The 15,265-nt window shown below is 50.4% G+C and overlaps 1 protein-coding gene across 14 annotated transcripts in view; it reads left to right on the top strand.

The window, feature by feature from the left end:
- MEGF11 (multiple EGF like domains 11) overlaps window positions 1-15,265 on the top strand; it is a 331,126-nt gene that overhangs the window by 275,168 nt on the left and 40,693 nt on the right. For all 14 annotated transcript variants that reach the window (XR_014779613.1, XR_014779614.1, XM_084783853.1 and 11 more), the window contains exon 10: window positions 1,008-1,182. Coding sequence is in view for 12 of the 14 variants with exons in the window: in XM_084783853.1 (XP_084639979.1) it covers window positions 1,008-1,182 (175 nt within the window). In the remaining 2 variants the exon portion in view is untranslated. The remainder of the gene's footprint in view (window positions 1-1,007; window positions 1,183-15,265) is intronic.

Here is a 15,265-nt window from a genome sequence, read left to right on the forward strand (position 1 = left end):
CGTGAGTCAGTTACACCCCCCACAGTGCTCAGGCACTCCATAAGGCACGCTGTTATCACACTCAATGTCTCCTGATCAGGGACGGATATTGGCTACTGAGCCAGACCCCTGTCAGCCAAAGTTACCCCACTCCAGGGTCATGCCCCTGCTGCCAGCCAATGGCTCTTTCTGTAGCTCAACAGGTAAAAGGAGAAGGGCCCGTTCTGTCACAGAGCATGAGGAAGCTCTAGTGGCAGTTGCCTTAGGTACAGACACTGTCAGAGAGGCCGCCCTGTCCTGAGATCTTGTTTTAACTGTACCAAAGTTCGCCAAAAGTGTACTGTAATGGGGAGGACTGTTATCATGGTCGCCCTCTCACGTGTCCCCACCTTAGGTAACTCTCGTGGGCAAGAGGGGAATGACAAGAGCTCTAGACCTCAGAGTCTTTATGTGGCAAGGGAGAAAGACACTTCCTTGAACTTTAGGCTCTGTGTAGCTTTATAAAGAGTAATCACTCGGGGTGGGTAGCTCAGTTGGTAAAGTCCTTTCCTAGCCTGCAGGAGGCCTGGGTTCACTCCCCAGTGTTGTATAAACAGGGCATGGTGACACATATTTGTCATCTTAGCCCCTGGGAGAGGGAAGAAGGAGTGTCAGAAATTTAGTGTCACCCTTGGACACATAGGAAGTTCAAAGCTAACCTGGGCTCCAGGAGTCCCTACCTAAAAAGAAAGGGGGGAAAAAGTGCGTGTTTGGGGATCAGAAGCCTGGGTACTAATCCTAGTCTTGTTACTGCCTTGCTGAATGATGTTAGGCAAACTATTTAACTATTAGTCTTCATCTCTGGGAACTAATTAGACTGCATGGCCATGAGTTTTCTCATAAACAAACAAGGCGGCGTTACTAAGTTAGCCACAGGGGTCCTTTGCTGTCACTCCCATGGGCAGACTCGACTTGGGGAGGGGCAGAGGAAGGGACGTGGTTGCCACCCTGACCAGAATGTCCTCTTCTCCCTTCCGTTCTCCGTTCAGCTGCCATCCAGTCACTGGAGCTTGTACCTGCCAGCCAGGCTGGTCTGGCCACTACTGCAACGAGTCCTGCCCTACGGGCTACTATGGCAATGGTTGCCAGCTACCCTGCACCTGCCAGAATGGCGCTGACTGCCACAGCATCACAGGAGGATGTACTTGTGCCCCAGGCTTCATGGTAAGTCAGGAGGGGGCTCTCACAGCATCACAGGAGGATGTACTTGTGCCCCAGGCTTCTTGGTAAGTCAGGAGGGGCCTCTCACAGCCTCCCTGGTCCCCAGTGGGCCAGCTCCCCATATTTTTAGCAATCAAGAGTGTGACCCTCTGCCCAGAAATGAGGGATAGGACCCTCTGTGTCACCTCCAGAAGTAGTCTATGACCAAGCAAGAGCCCTTGAAGCTGCTCTCTGAGGCTTATAACTGTAAAGGTAGCTGGAAAAGGCCTTAGTCTGTCACCGTCCCTGATTCTGAAACCGTCTTCCTCTCTGTCCAGCCCTGCTCTGTCCTCCTGTGTATATAATATTTTTCACAGCATTATAACACCGGATCACATAAGCAGTTTTGCATTCTCCTTTCTGTTTGTTTGTTCAAAATGGCCTCACTATACATTCCTAACCAGCCTGGAACTCACTATGTAGACTGGGCTGACCTCAAAGTCACAGAGATCCGCCTACCTCTGCTTTCTGAGTGCTGGGATTAAAGTCAGGCTAGGCAAAGTTAATCCTGTGTGTGCGGAGTGGAAGGGGCAGTGTTTGTGTATGTGGGGTGTCCTGAGGACTCAATCTGCAACCTTCCACACTGAGGCACATACATTCCCTCTGGGCTTGGGCCCACTCTTTTTTTTTTTTTTTAACTCACGTTTCTATGTTACTGCTTGGACCTCTTAATTCTCATTTGAGATGGCCACCTAGCAGAGCAGGAACTGACAGGTGCTCTGTTTCCCCAGCCTTCCCCTTCCTGCAGAATATTAGGATTTTGACCATGTTCACAGCCAATGTTGCAGTGAGCATCTTCTTACACACAGCTCCCCACCCCGCCGTCCCATTGAATTATTTCCTCCGGGTGAATTCTCAGGTCAGCAGGCACAATATATTCATGGCTCTTGATGGATGTTGCCACATCACTTTCCCAAAGGGTTATATAAATCTATGCTGTCTCAGGTCGTATATGCGTGTGCCTTGTTCAGAACAGTTCTTGCTTGCTTTCCTCCCCTCCCACCCCCCAGTCTTGCTAATTATATAGGTAGAGAATGGCTCCTAAATGTTGCTCTCATTTGCATGTCTGATTACTAGGTAGAGTGTACATTTCCCCTTCATGTTCGTTTACTGTTTGTATTTCCTCATCAACCATGCTGGTCTTTACAAGGTTTGATGGGGGGGGGAGTTGATATGGGGGACAGAATGTGCTCAGCTGGTCTGAAGACACCCATACTTAGGCGCCCCCAGAGACAATGTCCTTATTGTGCTTTGAGAAGTGTTTGCAGAGCTGAAACCTGGAGCCAGGTCACACCCATCCTGGCTTCCCTACACATCAACTCTGTGACCTTGGACCCGCTCTCCGGTTTCTTTCTCTGTGAAGTGGGCACTCACCTTACACATAAGGAGAAGGGATTCCAGGAGCCACTGTAGATAGGGGCATGGGAAAATTAGACATTCAGATCCAGCGTATCTATGGTGTGGCAAGGCTTTCTGTATCTGATGAGTTCTCACGGGATGTGGGTGTTGCTAGTCAGTGGTTCTCAGTGGTCAGGAAGCAGATGCACAACAGAGTCGTCTTCTTCTTTCCTTCTTTCCTTCCATCCTTAAGTTATTTGTCTTTAAAATAGTCTTGGGCTGGAGAGATGGCTCAGAGGTTAAGAGAATTATGTTCTTCCAGAGGTCCTAAGTTTGGTTCCCCGCAACCACATGGTGGCTCACAGCCATCTATGATAAGATCTGGTGCCCTCTTCTAGCGTGTATATGTAATAAATAAATAGAAATATTTTAAAAAGATAGTCTTATATATTATAGGTTTGTTTTGTTTTGGCTTGCTATGTAGCAGGGATAACCTTGCACTTGTGATGTACTTGCCTCTACCTCCCCTGTGCTAGGATGACAAGCATAGCCCAAAAAAACCTGGTTTATGCAATGCTTTAGCTCAACCTTAAGTCCTCATTCAGTTGGTAACAGTCAAGCACTCTGCTGTCTGGGCTACCTTCCCCAAGAACACGCTTTCCAGCCTTGACTGCAAGGTCGTGCTAGTGAACCTGGCCTGGTTGTGTGCTGGCTGGCTGGCTGGCACGGTAGAAGTCCACTGACTCTCAAACTCTTGTCACCATCATGGCAGTGGATCTTTTGAGAGCAAGTGCTCCTGGTCTGCATAGCTCAGACTGTTATGAAATATGATATGGCAAGGGGGTCCCATAGCAGATCCACACATGCCAAGGTGTGCCCCTGAGAAATTACGCCATGCAACAGACCTGGCATAAAGGAATTTTATGGGGTAGAGGGAGAGGAAGGGTAGAGGCAGACCAGTGAATGTGTAGACAGGCAGACAGAGACATGAGGGCAGAGAAGGGGGAGCTGCAGAAATGGACAGAAAGGGGAGAGAGCCTACTGGGAACAGAGAGCTGGGGGCCCACACAGGCAAAATGTTATCAAGTCCCCTCACATTCTTCCCCAGAAGCAGCTAAAGCTGGGTGTTGGCATGAATTTTGGTTCATAACTATCACTATTGAAGCGCTAGGGCTGGAGATGCGGTTCAGTGGTTAAGAGGACTTCCTGCTCTTCCAGAAGACCTGGGTTCAATTCCCGGCACCCCCATGGCTGTTCATAACCATCTTGCAGTGGATTTGATTTCCTGTTTATGTCTCTGAGGGCACCAGCCATACATGTGGCACATAGATATACACGCAGGCACGGCACCTAACATATTTAAAATAATAATAATAATGGAGGCACTCTAGGTTTAGAGTCTGGCAAATAGTTATTTGGGGTTAAAGATATCCAATCGCCAAGGGGTCAGGCAGAGAAGCAATTCGCAGCAGGCTGCTGGTGGGACAAGTCCTTGCCCTAGCTTGGCTGCTAAGGAAGGCCTATGACTTTGGAATAGCTTTCCCTCTCAGGTGAACAGGCAGAGGAAGACAAATGCACTGGTTTTGTTTTATTAATCCTGTGTTTAGATAGAACCTCACGTAGCCTAGGCTGGACTTAAACTCATTCTGTAGCTGAAGATGACCTTGAACTCCTGACCTTCCTACCTCCACCCACTTAGGGCTGGGATTACAGGCATACATTACCATTTTATGCAGTGCTAGCGGTTAAATTCAGGGTTTCATGCATGCTAGGCAAGCACTCAACAAATTGAGCTATGTCCCCATGCCTGAACTCACTGCCTTCTGAGGTGGTTTACTAAGCAGACTTCATGGACAACATTGGTGCACCTATGTGGGGGCTTGTGACACATTGTCATAGGTCTATTTATACTGTCACTCCTCTGTCCCCTCTTGTTGTTCCCGCCCCCAACTGTCTGACTAATCACTGCTACTCAGAAAAGAAAACTGGGGTTCCAGGAAGGATGGGGAGGGAAGCGTTGGTCTGTCCGTATACCCACTGCCCCCAGCCAAGAATTCACTGCTCTGGAAGCTAGGCTAGAATACAAAGGACTTCCTGTCCTTGAACTTTGGGGTGGGTGGGCTGGGGAGCTTGGTGATCAGATCACCAGAATCTTTTCACCATTGAGTCCTGCTTACCTGGCACTATAAGCTAAAAACAGATTGTGAGCGGGCTGTCCTGGTGAGACCCCATCACTTTCCACTCCTGCTCAGCCCCATTGTATACGGGGAGAGGCTTTCCCGGGGCCTGGTGGTGCTGGACAGGGGCTGCTGGAGGTGATTACAAAGCATCCGTTGCTCTCAGTGGCAAGACTCCTTCCCTGGAGCACCAGGCTCCAGCGGGGTTGCCATTATTCCTGCCTTGCCCCGGGTGCTGAATGGTGTGACTTCCTGCAATTAGCCAGCTTGGTAAAGTGGGGGATGGGGCCATCAATCAGCTGAGTAGACTCAACCCAGGCTCCCCCAAAGCATCCCACAGTCAGTAATAATCAGCAGTGCCTCTGTGTGCTCGTTGATTTGTGACTACATACCTGCCCCGTTTGCTGAAAGATTTCACGACTCGGGGAGTTTAATAAAGAGCTAATTTTAAAAGCCCATTCCTGGGTGTTGGAGCTTCATCCTAAACTCAGAACCTTGGACATGCCACTTCACCTTACTGGGCCTCAGTTTCCCTCTCCATGTAAGACGGGAGGAGACTATCCGCCCCGCCTGCTGTTGGGGTTTGCCGTAGCCGGGGAGGTAATGGATTCGTGCTAGACAAGCACTCTGCCAACGCCCTTCCAAGGGCCCTTTAGAAAGATGTGACGGCAACTTTATGAAAGCTGGCCCTTAGAGGGATGAGAAGGTCTTGAGCCGAGTGGTGCTGATGAGGTAGTATAGCACTGCCCTTGGGAGCTCAGGGGCCTGACAGGCAGGTACTGTCTACCCTGCGAGGCCATGGGGATGCAGGGCAGGAACAGGCTTTGCTTGGTGGGCTGATGATGACGATGACGACTCTCAACGATTGTCCCCTCATTCCTAAGCCCCAGCACTTACGATGCCAAGGACTTGGGGTGTGGCAAGGCTCATCAGACACCCAGCCAGCCATCAAAGACCTTGTCGGATCATAATCACACTCAGCCTAGTGGGGAGCGTTCATTGTGTTCTTGCCGCACGCGTCATCTGGTTTATGTCTCCTGGGAGCTCTACTTTCCTCAGCTTGCAAATGAGCCTAAGTTTAAGCAGGGGAAGGAATTTGGCCAGGATTAGAAAGGCAGAAGTGGCAGGAGCCGCTTTATGCTCCCATGGTAATGAGCTTTGATAGACTAGACACTCCAGAACAACCCAGACCAGAGTTCAAATCCCAATTCTCCACTGCCTATGGCAAAGCCCTGTGTTCTGCTTAAGCCTGAATGTCCTCACCTGCGACAAGGGACTTTGTGGTGAAAGCAGGGAGCTTCTTCAAGAAGTTACAGATTGGTGCCTGAACCACAGTAGGTACCTGCTAAGATGCTAAACTACAAGGGCAGAGAATAGATGCTTTTTTTCCCCTCAAGTCCAGCACACGTGTGACCCCCAGAAGGTACCAGGGTGAGCTGCACCCAGGCATCCCAGCTGAGGCCGACTCCTGGGCACATATTCCTGCTGGTCTAGGCAGGCCTACTACTCCAGCACCTGTGGACCCTGGTCCCTCAGGAGGTCCTGTGAAATGTGACTGCCATCATGTGGCGAGGCAGAAGTGAGGATGTGGGTAGAAGACACATTCATTTTCTGTGTTAGCTTAGCCTCAGGAAAAGGATCACCCAGGACATCCATTGGTGAAGGGCACAAGGCCTTCCCGATTCAAGAACGTGCTGCGCTAGGAGGCAAGAGCAAAGTTCACAGATTGGATTCTGTTCATATTTTAGATTCTAGTTCTACTTTGTTAAAAAAAAAAACAAAACCAAAACCAAAACAAAACAAAACAAAACAAAACAAAACAAAACAAAACAAAAAGCCAGGAATGAAATCCTCTGCCCAGAGGAAACTGTGTGGGCACCAGGAGTGCTTCTGATTGGGTGGAACACAGTTTCAGCACCTCGGACAGTACCACAGCTCTCAGCTGGCTACTCTGCCGGTCAAAGACAGCTTGAAGGAGGGGCAGGGCAGTGGATAGCATGTCACATTAAAGTCCTGGGTACCTGTAACCTGTCCTGGCAGCATCCCTGCAAGAAGGGGAAGACCTCTCTTCCCCAGCCCCCTGGCTGGAGAAATAGCTGGACTGTGGATAAGGGGGTGGGCCATGAGGAACTCATCCTCCTGCAAGCTAGGTGCATTTTACCCTTCTTTGTGACTTGTCGCCTTTGGCTACTCCCCAGCCTCATTTCATGTGCTATGTGACCGCACACGACTTACTTTGCCCCAAACCTGTCTCGTCCCTCTTCGTTGCTGCACCCCCATCTTTGCTGCGTCTGTGAACATCCTGTCCAGCTTCTCAGATGAGTGTTTCACAGAGCCTCCGTAGACGCTCCTCTCTGTAGGATTTACACGCGCACCTCTTCTACAGTCAAAGCCCATGCTCAGCCTGCCTCCCTGAGAAGAAGGATCCAGCTCCCCCAGCCCCGACTCCTAGCCACCACCATCCACCATGCCCGCCACATGAAGAGCTTGCTTGGTGAAGTCTTTTTGCTCAATTAAATCCTTGGATATAGCAGGTCCACTAATGTAGAAGTTTCCAGACTGGCATCTGTAGGAAGGGGGATCTGAGCCACTGGCCAGTGAGGTTGGAGCTTGAAACTTTCTCCCACCCCCATGAGCCTCTCTGAGGTTTGTTTATTTTTTTTTGTTACATTTATTTATTTAGAGCGATGTAACTTGCAGGAGTCAGTTCTCTCCTTCTACCATGTGGGTTCCAGAGATTGAGCTCAGGTCATCAGATTTGGGGGCAACCACCCTTCTAGCCTTACTGCTGGACCAACCAGCCAGACCAGACCCATCTCTCTGGTTTAAAGAGGTAGCTGGAGTAGCTGCCCTTCAGCACTACCTGGGTTCCTAGAGCAAACGTATTAATTACATCTCACTTACACAGTGCAAAGGTTACAGAGACATAGAACCAGATGCCCCACCTTTAGGTACCAGCTTCACTGCTTTTTATAGCTGTGTGACCTCGGACAGGGTACTGTCTACCATCTCTCTGTGCCTGTTTTATGACGTGTGAAAAGGAAATGATCATAAATGCCTAGGCTTAGTATGGTGACCAAGCTAATTAGTGCATGCAAAGATCATGTTAGTCATCTTTCAACAAGTGTCACCATGATGGCCACGTTTAAAAGGTTCATGCCACCGATGCCCATTGATGCTGCTGATGCCCACTTGAGGCCTGAGAGGCTGTCTGGGATGCGGATGCAGATGGAACGGGAGGAAGGAAACCTTTAGCCGCAGCTTCCTCCAGGATGGGAGCCGCAGGGCAGCTGTGTCCCCAGAAAGGGCAACAGGCTTTCTCAGCACAGAGGGAAACAAGTCTCCTTCCACAGCCCCAGGAGCCCCTGTACTGCACAACACACCTGTCTGTCTTTAAGACACTGCCTGACGGAGCCCCCTGCCCACTCTGGCCAAGAACTAACTGCTGTCCTGACAGTGCCTGCAGCAGGGAGCAGGCTGGAAGGTCACAGCCAGGCTGCAATGACTTGATTTCCCAGTCCTGTCCTGCAGCCTCCTCCTTGCATGGAGCCTGGGGGGCGGGGGCAGGAGGGAGGAGGAGGCAGAAGATAAGGGTTTTTCTGACCATTCCTCAGCCTGACATCTTCTTTTAGTTCTGGTTGTAATGGGGACAGAGAGCTCAGCAGGCAGGGCAGAAGGGCCCAGTGTCCCCTCCTGCAGGACTCAGGGCCCATATTTCTCCCTAGGATGACAGCACTTCTATTACCTTAAAGGGCTCATCTATTCATGCAGCAATTTTTTGAAGCCCTGTCTGCCGTTATTGAGGCCTGCATGCTGGCGAAGGGAGCGGGCACTCCATCACACAAATGAACCAACTCCTTTCCGCATTTTTCTCCGCTTTCTCCACTCTGTCCATAGGTCATATGCAAAGCTCAGCTGCTTGGGCTAGGGAAGGCAGGAGGGGGGCGAAGAGTTACGAATGCCAGATCAGTGGGGCAGCGATTGAGTTTTCTCCACACAAGGTTTCTGGCATCCTTTAAAGATGTCCCTCCTCCACCTTCCCTCCGCGAGCTTAGTGTGTATAGCCTCCCATGGGGGATCCTGAGCTGTAAGTTCTGGAGTGAGGGAAGGTGTGGCCAGGAGAGAGTGCAGGACGGAAATGACAGCTGGGTGACACACAGGCACCCCTCTGCACTTCCTGCTTTAATTGTTTCATTGCTCATCAGACCCAGATCCATCAACTCTGGTTCTAAGAGCAGAACAGCAACTTCCCGTTCCCTGCCCCGCCCCATCACAGACGGGCTACCATCACAATTATTGTCATAAAAGATTTTTCCAGATGCAGTACGAGGCATGACAAATTTACTTTCTAGCTGCTGTAGCTGTGTGAGCAAGACTATGCAAAACTTTTTAAATTACAAAAATTATGAACACACACACACAAGTTCTAGCACTGACGCCTCCTGCTATATGGCTTGATAAGGGTTACTTAGGTAATTCTACCTCAAGGCTCGAATTTTTCTTTTTTATTTATCATTATCCTGGAGGGTGGCAGGTATGTGCATGCCACAGTGCGTGCATGTGTATGAGGGTGTGTGTGGTGTTTGTCTGTGCATGCTACAGTGCGTGCACACTTATGTGTGTGCGTGTGCCTGTGTATGTGGTGTATGTGTATGTGGTGTGTGTGTCTGTGTGCATGCCACAGTGCATGCGTGTGTGTGTGTGTGTGTGTGTGTGTGTGTGTGTGTGTGTGTGTATGTGGTGTGTGTGTCTGTGTGCATGCCACAGTGCGCGCGCGCGCGTGTGTGTGTGTGTGTGTGTGTGTATGCCACAGTGCGCGCGCGCGCGCGCGCGTGTGTGTGTGTGTGTGTGTGTGTGTGTGTATGTGGTGTATGTGTATGTGGTGTGTGTGTCTGTGTGCATGCCACAGTGTGTGTGTGTGAGTGTGTGTGTATGTGTGTGTGTGTGTGGTGTGTGGTGTCAGAGGATAATGTTCAGGAGTTGTTTCTCTCCGTCCACTGTGGGTGCCACGTCACAGGCTCACGTGGCTAGCACATTTGTGCCATATTTGCTGGCTTTTTAAAACTTCAGTTTTTCATCTATGAGATGGGGCTGAGCATGTAGCTCAGTCAGTAGAGTGCTTACCAACCACTCACAAAGCCCTGGGCTCGATTCTTAGCACCGCATAAACCTGCCATGGTGGCAGGATGCCTGTACTCCCAACACTTGGAAGGTGGAGGCAGGAGGATCAGAAGCTCACAGTCATCTTCAGCTCCATAGGAAGTTCTAAGCTAGGCTGGGCTACAAACAGTAACAATTCATCTGTAGCTCAGGTTCTACTATGATTCTTAGGAGTGAAGAGTATCAAATGTATTCAGTGTTTTGAATAAAACCTGGCACGGGGTACACGGTCAGAGCTGCTTGTTAAGATTTGTCGTGGGACTGTGCAGGGTTTGAGTAAAGGGGCATGAACCTGGGCTATGACCTGTGGTCAGATGGGCCTGGATTGGAAGCTCAGTCTGTCCCTCAGCATCTACATGGCCCACAGCCCTGTGCTCAGCCCACAGAGAGTCCCAGATTCCTCTCTGTACAGTGAGTTAAGAATGACAGCCATGCAGGCACAAGGACACAAGAGTGAGCCGCTGCCCAGAGCTCGTCACACAAGGAGCTGGGAATTCTCAAGAGCAGAGCTAGAAGGACACACTGCACTTCTAGAGTCTCCCAACCCCTCAGCCCATTCTGTGGGGGAAGAAACTGAGGTGGGGCGGGGAGAGCGGCTTGTGACCAGTCATACTGCAGAACATGGCAGAGCTGGGGTCAAACAGAGGTGAGAACTCCAGCTAATGCTCTCCCCTCTTTCACCTGCCTGTCATGAGCTTGTTTTCCCCTGGGCAGGAGGGATAGTGGTGAAGACACGAGGCAGGGTTGGGGGGGGAAGGGGGAGGGGACAAAAGTGGGGGGAGTTGTACCAGGAGGTTAAATCATGTTGGCAATTAATCCACAGAGCAAAGTAGAGGGAATTGGCTTTGTGTCACTGAAGCTCAGGCTAGCTTCCCCTCTGGGACTCTGTGGTTTGCGGCCTCATTAGGTAAAACTGCTGAGTCTTCTCTTCCTACTTCACACCATCCTTCTCCTGTTAGGCTCCTTCTGCCCTTCTCAGTGCCCTCGTCACTCCGGCGGTAGCCTTGCCGGCTCTGCGGGCAGCTGGAGGCGTCAGGGGAGGTCCCAGGCACTCAAGCTTCCAACACACCCAGATTTTTTTTTTTGTCCAAGTCCCTTGCATTGATAGGACCACCAGGATCTTAGCTGGCCAGGATCCAGGACCTCGAGGCTGTCCAGTCTGATGCATGGCTATGGGGACATGCATCATGAGTGCCGAGCACAGCCAGCCCAGTACTGCGTTCCTCTCACTCTACATAGCAACCGTCTGACGGTTGCTGAGGACTCTCACCTTGCAGGAGAGACTGGTGTTCAGGGAGGTAAAGTGACCTTCCTCAGTACGTGAGCTGAGTTGACACTGAACCCAGAACCTGCGTTAGCCTTGAGTCAGCACTGCCTGGGAGGAGAGGGTTGTGATGGAGAGATCTGGTGAGCTGGAGACCTTCCCAAGCCATTAACAGGCAGAGGGACAAGTGGCAGCTTGGTGTCTCAGTTGGAGCCAGGTGGCCTTCCATCTTCCTTGGGAATTAACTCAAGTGTCACTGAGTCTCCCAGATGGGAAAACAGACTTGCAGAATGCACCTGTCCATGACCTCGTAGCCATGAGTGTAAGGAGAGTGTGGGGCGAGGACCCTGGGCTCTACAACCAGGCTCGCCTCCAGTCACTGCCTAGGGCTGGACCAGCAGGAGTACTGTCTGGGCTCCAGCAGGGGTGCTGCCCCTACCCACTATTAGACTCGGCTCGAGTCACTTCGCTACAAACCTGACCCTGGTCCCCTGAGGCTGGCGTGAAGCTCAGAGGTGACAGCAATCAAAAAGGATAGGCGAAGCACCAGGAAGTGAGCTGGAGGGACACGGGCTACCGACCTGAACCCCACCAGGCCTGTGGCATGCTGTGACTGTGAACCCCATCTCCAGCCCTCTCTCCTTAGTTGTGATCACTAGTAATCTCATTCATAAGAGGAAGTAGACACCCCAGGAGGGGAAGGGGTTCCTGACAAAGATTTTGTCATGCCTAAAAAAATGAGAGCTGCTGCAGAAAGGGGTGAAAAGGGAGGGTTGAAGCACCTGATGTCTGTGGGGAGGTACGCTGTAATCCCAGCACTCAAGAGGACGAAACAGGAGGATTTGCTGGAATAGAATGTGAGACTTTGTTCTATAAAACGACACAAAGTTCTTTTTTTTTTTAAAGGTGTTTGTTTGTTTGTTTGTTTTTTAAAGACAGGGTTTCTCTGTGTAGCCTTGACTGTCCTGGACTCGCTTTGTAGACCAGTCTGGCCTCAAACTCACAGTGATCCGCCTGCCTCTGCCTCCCAAGTGCTGGGATTAAAGGCCATGCGCCACCACAGCCTGGCCATAACACAAAGTTCTAAAGAGGGGGATGTACTTCCCTGAACTGAGCCCAGGGAGCATCCAGAGCATCAGGCCCAGATGGCCCAGATGAGCAGGGTGTGGGAAAACAGTGAAAGACAGTGGGAGCTCAGGTGCCTGGGTCCTGAAGCCTGGGTGGAGACCCCATCTTAATGCAGCAGATATAAAGAGGCCACTGCAGCCTAGAGCAGCAGTATAGCAACATGGAGCTGGCCTTGACCTCACTCACTCCTACATGTAAGGGGTGGTGAGAGTGTAGCTCCAGCATACAATTGGTGCTAAATAAGTGTCTTCTCTGCAGGGTGACTGAGGCCCATTTGCTCATGCCATGGGTGGTTGGTAGTGAGACATATACTCTGCAAACTTGAGGCCAAATAGCAAAACTATTGTCCTTTCCTTGTACCCACAGAGCTTAGTGGAAGCACTTCTAAGGCCAGGTATCACAGGACTCCAAGAGGGATGAGTTTGGGAGCAGACACCAGACAGCAGGCAAATGAGGGACCACTGGGGCTGGGGACTGAGACACAGCTATCTCCAGGATGCATATCTTCCTGAAAGGCCTTCCATACTGATGGTCTCAGCCCCTGTCATCCTCTGTGGTTAGCTGTCACCACTGCCATTTTTTTTTTTTTGAGACAGGGTTTCTTTGTGTAGCCTTGGCTATCCTAGACTCATTTTGTAGACCAAGCTGGCTTCGAACTCATAGCTACCCGCTTGCCTCTGCCTCCCGAGTGCTGGGATTAAAGGCGTGTGCCACCACACTCAGCTATTCGCTGCTGCCATTTTGCAGATGGAGAAGCAGCTTGGAAAGGTCCCACCAGGCTCTGAAGTATTTACTTCCACCCCAGCCTCCTTGGGCTTGGTGCCCAGACCTACACCCCAGCTTCCTCACAGACTTATACCCCTCTGTGCCCATGGCCTGAAGCCATCCCCAGGTCCCTACAGCAGGTCAAGCCCAGACACCTGACATGCATATGGCAGCTTACCCTATAGTCCCAAAACCTCCAGAGTACACAGTCCATGGGTCCCAACTAGTAGGTTGTTCCCACTCGAATCATGTGAACCAGGACCCTGAAGCAGTAAGCCTAGATTTTATCCATAGCTAACTCCATCTCAGATGATAGATATGTTTATCTGAGGCATGGCGTATGTATTAGTCCTGAGACAGATATTGGCATATAAATGTTTGCACACACACACACACACACACACATAAACACATTTACCAAAAACAGTCATCAGAGTTATCTGCAAGGAAGGGTTGAACCAGCCATGCTCCTTTCATGATAGCCTCCTCCCATCCCTGCTTCCTTCACAGTACACACACACACACACACACACACACACACACACACACACACACACACACATATATATATATATATATATATATATATATATACTCAGTACCTGGAAAAGACCTCCTAGTATACAGTAGGGCCTTTCTCAGACATTTAGAGATAAAAATGCCAAAGGGTTCTTTTATTTATTTTATTTATTTATTTTTGTGAGAGAGGGTATCAAGTAATCCAGGCTGGCCTTGAACTCACTATATAGCTAACGGAAAGCACCCAGAGTCAGCAGCGCCATCAGCGTGGTGTAGAGGCTAGACACCTATCAGTGGTTAAAGAACATTCCCTGATTAGGGCTACAGCTCAGTTGGCAAAATGCTTGCCTAACATGCATAAAGCCCTCAAATCCCATCCCCAGCACCACATCAACTAAATGTGGAGGTGGAGGCAGGAGGATCAGAAGTTCAAGGCCAGCTTGAACTCCAAAGAGAGTTGGAAGACAGCCTGGGCTACAGGAGACACTGTCTAAAAGTAGCAGTCCCACCCCCAATGCCCTGAATGCCTGATTAAACCAATGCCTATGCACTGACCGCAGATGGTATCTGGGGCACTGGGCTGGAGTGAAGCCAGCAGAGCACCTCACCCCCATGTTCCTACTAACTGGTGAGAGATCAGGGGAGTTCTAAGTGATAATTCCATTACCACTGTGGTAAGTGGGGTACTTGCTCTGCCAAGGTGGGCAGGGGCAGCGGGAGAAGCAGCAGACTAAAGAACATGAGAGCTGAAAGGGACTGTAAGGTCACATTCTATCTGTCCTGATGGTAAGCAGGACCCAGGGCACTCAGCAGCTATGGCAGGCTGATGGACAGTGGATGAGGCCAAGTGCTTAGACCTCACTGTAACCCATAAACCCTGACTAAAAGTCCAGGGCCTTCCCTTCCTGACTCAGCCCACCTCCCCCTGCAGCAAAATACATGTGGGTAAATGCCAAGTGGGCATGGCAGCCCTCCAGTGAGTCCATCCTGGGTAAGATGTCTAGCAAAAACGACTAGGCGCAGGCCTTTAATCCCACCACTTGGGAGGCAGAGGCAGGTGGATCTTTATGAGTTCGAAGCCAGCCTGGTCTACATGGTGAGTCCAGGACAGCCAAGGCTACATAGAGAAACCCTGTCTCGAAAAACCAAACAAACAAACAAACAAAAAAAGGACTAGGTATGTCTATGAAATCCAGGTTTGTTGGGGGTGAGGTGGGGGTGGGGGTGAGGTGAGGGAATAGGGTGGAAGATAAAGGATGATTCCTAACACCTCTGGCTTCCACATGCATGTGCACATACATGTATGCACCTCACACACACATGCATGCAAAAGACATGCATACATATACACACATCACAAACATACATGAAAACTAGAAAAAGGAAAAAAAAAAGTACATGTGGGCCAGGGCAGTTTCTCTGGTCACTGCTTCCTGGGGCCCCTCTGCTGAGCGCTGACAGGCAAGCCCCTTAGCCTGCATGTAAAGAACCCAGTTCCACCCCATTTATACCGTCTCCCACCCACCGAGTGCATTTAAGGGGACCCAGAGATGAACTTTCACAATTCCCTCATTTGTAAAAGGGAGGGGCAGTACCCCTTCCGTCCTCTTTCTCCTTCCATGCCCAAAACCACTCATTAACCTCTTGCCCATTTCGAGGAGAAGGGATAATTGGCCTAAGAGGCCCAGCTGTTGAT

Source organism: Acomys minous (genome assembly GCF_964271855.1).
Source record: "Acomys minous genome assembly, chromosome: 5".
Taxonomy (NCBI): Eukaryota; Metazoa; Chordata; class Mammalia; order Rodentia; family Muridae; genus Acomys; species Acomys minous.